Source organism: Mandrillus leucophaeus, unplaced genomic scaffold, assembly GCF_000951045.1.
Source record: "Mandrillus leucophaeus isolate KB7577 unplaced genomic scaffold, Mleu.le_1.0 Scaffold123, whole genome shotgun sequence".
In the NCBI taxonomy this organism is placed as follows: Eukaryota; Metazoa; Chordata; class Mammalia; order Primates; family Cercopithecidae; genus Mandrillus; species Mandrillus leucophaeus.
In genome coordinates, this window is record NW_012100654.1 from 1,195,850 (window position 1) to 1,203,826 (window position 7,977).

Below are 7,977 nucleotides of genomic sequence, written 5' to 3' on the forward strand. Positions count from 1 at the left end.
AGAAACACCCCGCCCCCAGGCCAGGTCCACATCTCCCAGCACATGGCAAGGGGCGGGAGGGGGTGTTAGGAAGGTACAAGATGGCTCTGTGTGGCCGTTATCTTCGCAAATCCTAGTGAAGAGCATGCTGAAATATAATTTATTAATTGTTAAACTTTAGGTGTCAGAATTATGCAAAAGATATACATTCATATTACATTTTAATTTCTGGTGACAATAGCTTTTATCTGCTATTGTATTCCTAAATTGTTTTATTCCTTATATGACAGATAGAACAGCCTGAAAACAAAACCAGGGGGTAGATGGCTTACCTCAGACCACTAATTAATGGTAAAATTAAAACAAGACATAGGTCTCTTTCTTCCAGATTGCACTGAGTTCTTAGCTCTAGACCTCAAGCGCATCCCTCATGCTTTCCCTGGAATGATACGGGGTATGTGGCTGACCCACGGGGATTTGGTCTGGATGCCTGATGTTGCTTGATCCCAGGTACATTAGAGCTCTGTCATGTTCACTGCACAAGGTACTTGGTGGATAAAAGGAGGGAAGGTGACCAGTTGTTGGCCACCAATGCAACAAGAGCACAGATGCCCCGATGAAGTGCTCCACCACCTTTCCTGACCCTCTGATTCCAGTGAAATGCTAAGCCACTGGGACCAAGGTAGTTAGCCGCACCAGTCCTAAATCACCCCTAACCTCTCTGTCCTGGATCATAAAGCAGGGTATGGTGCTGCTCAACCGTATTTCCTGGGAATTGGCCAAACCACAAACTTTCTCAAACCGGACCCTCCTCATGCATTCATTCTCCAGGCAGCTCCCAGGATGATGTGGCTGTGAAGAGGCTCACAGCCTCTCCCTAAAAGCTAAAAGCTGTGTCTGGACCTGGGATAGCTGGGGAGCTGAAATATGCCCTTCCCCATACTGTGATTGGCATCATATTATGGTCTTGATCAGTAAGGGAGACACTGTGGAGTGACTGAGGACCTGCACTTTTCTGGAGAGACGAGATTAGCATTGCATTGAGCCCCTGTACATTCTGCCAGCTTCAAGGAAACCTGGGATGACCCCACCAATGACTCAGCCTACAGCCTATTTCAAAATTATTCCCATTTCCCCAAGGGAAGATTTACTTTCAGTCCACGGTTTAGTGTATTTTAGGGTGGTGCTAAGTGGTCAGCTGACTGGCAAGAGAACAGAGGGCTTTCATCTGTACCCACCCAGCCTCAACACTGTCCCTACCTTCCCCTCAATGCTGCAGCAGGGCCCTTACCTGAGAATGCAGGACCTTTAACAGCTCAGGTGTTAGCTCTGCCCAGTTACACAAAGCAACTCGCTCAGACTGCTCTCTCACCGGAGGCGTCTCTCCACGGGACAGGGCCTCAAAATAACTACAAGAAAAAAGTCAGAGAGTAGGAGGAGCATCCTATATCCAGTGGCCTCTGGCTGTTCTAGCAATCCTTCCTCCTTTTTCTGAGGGAAGGAGGTAGAGAAAGGAAGCTTTGTGAAGTGGCTTCTATGTGTCATTGTGTTTAGTTCACTTACATATGGGAAAAGCCTGAATGTGTTACTCTCCACTTAGGGCACAGAGAATGCTTAGAGAATACAAAGCTTTGTTCTCTAAGGATGAGGAAGAACCAAGAAAAGTTTGGGTATGCAATTCCCTGGAGCATATCGGGTTTAGGTTTTTTTTTTTTCCCATCTCTGAATGTTTTATACATGCAGATATATATTACATATGTATATATAATCTTGGGAAGAGAATTTGGAAGAGAACTAAAAAGTAATGTATGTAAAAAAGGGGAAGACAGCACAGGAATGGTGACTAGGGCCTGTAATCCGGCAACTCCAGAGGCTAAGGCTGGAAGAGCACTTGAGCCCAGGAGTTTGAGGCTGCAGTGAACTATAACTGTGCCACCACACTCCAGACTGGGTGACAGAGTGAGACCCCCATCTCTGAAGAAACAAAAAAGGAGGGAAGGGGAAGAGATGGAAGTGTCCTAGGGGTGAATCAGGAAGGGTTTCTGGCCAGAGGTAGTGAGGCTTGGGGCTTCAAGAGGGAAGGGAGAGAGGGTTGTCAGGGCACCGTGCAAGGCTCAGGAGAGAAGACAAGCCAAAGAAGGTTTGAGACAATCTGAAGCTATATGGTGACTGTGAAATAAAACTTTCTCCATCTTCCCTCAAAATTTTCAGTAAAATCTGCCTGCTCCTCAATATTTTGTGGAGTGGACTTTGTTTTGGGGCACTGTGGAACAAGTACTGAGTTCTGTTTCAGGATTGGCATAAGATGAAAAGAGGCTGCCTGCAGCAGGGAACGGACATGAGCCGCTGACATGTGGGTCACCAATGCTGTATGGCAGCATCTGTCTCCACCAAAGCCTGGTTATTGACAATCCATGAGCCACAAATTTCTGTCCCTCCCTGCTTTTTTTCCTCCATTACTTCCTCCAGATCCAGGTTGTATGAAAATAATATAGAGGGAATTTAGTAAAAGTCCATTTTAGGGTCAAGCCATACAATGATGGGCTAACCATTGCCTGTCTCTGAGCCACATAGCCAGGCAGAGCTAAAGCTACATGGACTAAAGCAGTAACTGCCAGTCACACCTTGGAGGTCATCAGCAGGAAGGGCAGAAGAAATACGTTAAGGCCACATTTAACAACGTGCATGAGAAATCTCTGCACACAGATCAGTGTTGGGGTGGGTGGGGTGTGGGTGCAATGTGACAGCAGGAGCGGGGTGTGGCCTCAGGCTTTATAACCGGACTTGGGTGGTATAAATGGGAGGGACAGAGACACACAGCACCTCATTCTACAGAAGTGCTGCCCAGGTAGAGTAACACTCAGCACCAACATCTCTGGACTTCTTGTGGAATTGGTTAGACAACATGGAAATAAAGCTGTAATCATGGATTTCGTTCTTTGGGGTATTGAGTTTCATTTGCAAGTGATCAGGTCCATGGTTATACACACAGATTGCAAATTTGTGTTGTAACACATGCTTACCAGAGGACAAATAAGTATATGTCCTGCCAATGCCTGGTAAGAGGTTTCTTCGTTGACAACATATATGTAGTGAAATTCTTACTTGCAATGGATTAAATACGTATTTTGTCTTGGAAATACTTCGTAGAGTTTTATTCTCTAAAATGGTACAGGTTTTAAGTAAGTCACATACAACCATCTGAGCGGTGCTTTTCACGTCTGGATAGAAAGGAGGGGGCTCTTAGGTCATGCCCTCCTTTGTCATTGTGGTTAAACTACAAACTAAGTTTTCATGGATGTCTAAAAAATTATAGCACGTGATACAATATGAGAGCGAGCAGGCTACAATAGTGACTGCCTTCTTCCATAAATGTCAGGGACAATACTAAGCAATGTCATTTTGCTTATTATAAAACAGCAGCACAAGGACAATAAAATGGGTTTGAAACGAATGTATAAGATAAAGTCTGTCTATCTGACTATGCCAAAATAAATTAGTCTTCTGATGCTAAAGTTCAATCTTAGAGGCAATATATAAAATTTAGAATGGAAAACTAAACAGGGCTCATTACTAGGCGAAGCAACCGCCATTTAGGTTTCTTTTTATGAGCACCCCTGGCCTATTTTCCTTCCAGTTGTAAAAGCTGCATCCTAATCCAGCCCGGGAGCACAGCACTGGCCCAGAGACTCCGAAAGGCCCCTCTTAGATGACATTTGGTGTCTTCTCAAAAGTGTCCACACTCTCCCCACCATCTGCGCAGTACACCCGTTCACAACCTCAGGCTGAGGACATCTTCCCTTCCCCAACTCACTGGCTGTCTCTCAACAGCCTCTCTCACTCTCCCCTTCCTACTGAAACCCTCCTAAGCAGGGAATCATAAAACAGTAAAAATAGCCTGAAAATGGTCCGAGAGGTCTAGTTATCCTCCAGCTCCTGTCTCAAGTCCTGGTTCCCCAGTTTCAAGCAGGCAAGTTTGTCTAAGGAGCAATTTCATAGCTGAGAGGCTTTCTGTGCAAAGCTGCTTCAATCCCGGCCCGCAGCGATTGTTGTGTAAGCTCCATCCACTGAGCAGCCTCTGGAGGTCTCTCCTGAAAGAAGGCCCGCGTGTTTGAGGCACACTGTTTTCAGCCATGCCTGAGGACCCCATCACTCTGCTTGGCCTTTCTCCAGAATGCAATGGGTACTGTGCGAACATCTTTAGGTTGGCAGAACAAATCAGTTCAGAGAAACACTAAAGAAAATAACAATTTCCTCAAAGACAAGATACAAAGCGTCTTTGGTTGGGTCCAAGTAAGAGTTTTAACACAGGGGATGAAGTGTCTCCTTAAAGGGGTGAACTAGCTGGACTGGTCCCACCCCATCCACCCAGGGCTGTCGCGTCCCTCCCCCGGCTGCACTGCTGCCATCTAGTGGTGAGACAGGAGAACGAAGAAAGGCAGATTAAGCTTCGGAGATTCCCAGCCCTTCTTTCCACCGGGACTGGGGAAGGGAGTGCAGGGAGGAGGAGGGTGTGCGCATACGCTGGTGTGACGCGGTGACTTAACTCTTGCTGCTTGCCCCAGGACACGGGCTATTGACCTGGCGTCCTACTGCTCAATCTGGCTCGCTTAGGGGAGGCATCCCATCCTCGCCCGACTAGATGTAATATTTATGTGTGGATTTTAAAGCATCAAAGCAATGCAAGAGCTAAAACAAAGATGATGCCAGTTAGTCCCGACCCCCTGGCTGCAGCCATGGCAACCTCCGCGCTTTTCCAGGACCCTCTCTCCCCGCCCGTCCTCCAAGAGGTGAAGGCGATAAAGGAGCACATACTCGGCCCCCCACTGGATGAGGTCCTGCGGCTGCGCCCGAATGGCGGCTTTGGCAAACTCCTTCAGCATCTTCGGCAGCTCCGGCGGGATGCATGTTGGCTTATCTGTCTGAGCCATTGATTGGTTGACCTATTCTCAGGAGAAAAAAATACATAAGATGAAAACTTGGACTCATAAGATGAGAGCAATCCTGGACAGGAGGTCACCCAGCCTCTCTTTGACACTCTCAATTTTGGAGACTCCGCAAGACAAATGCATTCTATGGTTACACAACGCCAAGGTTAGAAAGCCGTCTGCTAATCCCTACTTTTTGTTGTAAATACTTATGTCCTTTACATAAAAATTACACAGCCTTGTTTATTTAAGAAGTGGAGGTCAAAAAAAAATCCCTAATGATATCACCCCCAAAATATTGGATATTTCCTTCCAGAATTTGTCAGTATAAATATATATGTTTGTAAAATTTTAAAATGAGATTATACAAAACAGTTTATTTACTCAAAAGTAGATCATGAACATCTTTGCATGTCGTCCAGCTCTTATTAGCTGGGTAAGAATTGTAGCAAAATTTACTTTGAACCCTCTATGAATTAACATTAGGTTATTTCCACATAAAAACAGTTATTAAACAGCCATTTGATGAGAGTCTCTATAGCTGCATGTTCTTTTCCACTCTAATTGTCAGGCGGAAAACTAGTACATTTTCTGTCAAAAAGTTCCAGGACAAATTGAAACAAAACATGAAAATCCATAAAGTGTCTACAATTCCCTCCACAAATAAACAACAGATCAAAAGATTTTTGTCTGCTTTTAGTAGAGAAAGGGACAGACTAGATATGCTAAAAAGCTGTCCCTCTTCAAAACACCTAGAGGCCAGACAAATCTCAGTACAAGCCTTTCACATTGCCTTGCTGGGCTTGCAGTGAAGTGAGAGAAATCTTCCAGTGGCCAATGAGGTGAGTAAAGTGGAACCCGCAGTGCTGGGCAAATGAAGATACTAGGGCTCATCTGGGCAAATGTAGATGGCAGGAACTTGAAGCTTTGAGATAAATGGCCAGGCAGAGTGGGTAGAGACCAAGGATTGGGCTCACAAAAGGCAAATGTCTGGACTAAAGGACTCCCCTTCTGACCTAAACTTGAGACCCACCCAGGGACTACACCCTCAGCGTGAGAAGGTGTGGCTGAAAATATCTGCCTACAGGCGGGGGTAAGCAGCAAAGAAACCTGTCTGCATTGCTGCTTCTAGTCAGGAGAGACACAGTCCCCCAGGAGTTTGTAGCCACGGACTAGTTCTAAGTTTTCAATGTATACTAGCACCAGCACGGCTGGGAAATTCCAAGACAAGAAACTAAAGTCATCTTAGGTTGGTGGGACTTCACGATCTTTTACTTTATTTATATACTTTTATTTGGAGGAAAAGGATGATAAAATAATGATTAATTTTAGACTTAGAAAAGTATTAGAAAAGTTTTAACAGTAATATAACCACTAAATCTGTAGAGAGGAAAAAAGGAATTTTTTAAAAACACGAAAAAGCAAACAAAACATGCCTCCCAATGTGAAATGGCATCCCAACATATACCTGCCAAGTGCTGAAGAATGTTGGTCTTAACTAGACTATAGTCTTGTTTCAGGAATCTCTCACTTGATTTTATTGGTATGGGCTAAACAGGGCTTCCGTTTCATAAATGAAAGTCTCCAGTTACATGAATGAAAGGCTCCAGGTCAGAATCTCAGAGGGTTTCTGTGAGTAGCTTGGAACCAAGCACAGGCAACTGCACATCCCTGTTTGGGTTTGGAATTGGAGGTGGTGGGTTTGGGATGTGGTTACTCTTGTTTGGAATGCATTCTCCTCCTCTTAACAGGTTAATTCTTCCTTTGGAAATCTGCTCAACCTTCCCTGACCACCCTGTCAGTTCCATTGTACATACCCTTTCAGAGCATCACTTACCTATCGTTGCTGTGATTCTTTGAGTAACATGTGCCTCTCCCACTAAACTCCACGGCAGGACTGGTCAGTTTTTGCTCACCACACCATCCCAATGCCTACCCAGTGCCTGGAACTTAGTGTTCAATAGATACTAGTAAAAATGAATGCATGATAGCAGTCTGTGAGGTGCTAGGTATAAAAGAATGCGTGATAGCAGTCTGTGAAGTGCTAGGTATGCCCATTGGTCCACCTGACAATTCTCCCAAAGTTATTTTTATATCCCTGTTGCTGATGAAAAAGCAGAGGTGTGGCTCCTCCGTGGAGGGCTCTGATTCCAGACTTTTGAGTCTCCCTATCACTGTCCTCAGGGTAAGAAACCATATAATAGTATTCTGGGTACAAAATACCCACACAAATTGGCCAGAAAGCCATAATCCCCAACAGTCACGTACTCTTGAAGATCTTGCCTTTCCCTTGCTCTGTGAACAAGGGGAGGCTCAGAAGCCAGGGGGCGTCCTGCAGGGCTCCTCGCTCAGACCAGTGCAGCCCTCGGGGCGCTCAGAGCCCTGCCCTCCCTCCACTTCCCCTCGGGGTGGCTACCTCAGGCTCGCTCCCAAACCGGCTGTCTGGCCTCAGGCGAGAGGTGTGGGGAGAGACCCAGTGCCTCACACCCTTCTTCTCAAGAAGAGCAGTAGAACCTCGGCGGGGAGGGCAGCAGCGGCCAGGGGTGACAGCAGCGGCGGGGCACGACCGCCGTTAGCGTTAGACGTTAGCGCTCCGCCTTCGCCTGGCAAACCCTGCGCGGGCTCCGCTGCCAGATCACCGGGGTAGGGCCGGGCGCGACGTCACAGAGCCGCCCCGCCCCTCCTGCAGCGGCGGGTTCCCAGGGTCCCGCTAGGGCGCTGCTGGGGGAAGCTGAAAGCTGCTTTTGGCTTTGCTGGTGGTGGAAGGACCAGACGGCCTGGAGGGTTAAGGACAGGGCTGGGGGCGTTAGGAAACCCGGGCTGGGGGCGTTGGGGGTGGGACGGAATGTGTAGCCATTGACCGTGAGCTTTTGTAGGTGAGAGAGCGGAAGTGGAACTTGATCTTTCGGCTTGTGGAAAGTGGACAGGTGAGAAGTCCTCGGGAATCATAGTAACAACACTTCTTACAATGCGTTTTTTGGTGCCAGGAATTGTTCTAAGTGCATTACACACATGAACTCATTTCATCCTTACTGTCACCCCATGAGGCAAGTACTATTGTTATCCCCAT

General features: G+C 46.7%; 1 protein-coding gene across 1 annotated transcript in view; it reads right to left on the reverse strand.

The window, feature by feature from the left end:
* Positions 1–7,547, reverse strand: part of ROPN1B (rhophilin associated tail protein 1B) — an 18,533-nt gene extending 10,986 nt beyond the window's left edge. Inside the window, exons 1-3 of the mRNA XM_011971613.1 lie at positions 7,324–7,547; positions 4,795–4,922; positions 1,271–1,388 (exon numbers count right to left, since the gene is read on the reverse strand). Coding sequence (XP_011827003.1) covers positions 1,271–1,388; positions 4,795–4,910 — 234 coding nt within the window. The 5' untranslated portion in view covers positions 4,911–4,922; positions 7,324–7,547. The remainder of the gene's footprint in view (positions 1–1,270; positions 1,389–4,794; positions 4,923–7,323) is intronic.
* Positions 7,548–7,977: the final 430 nt, after the last annotated feature.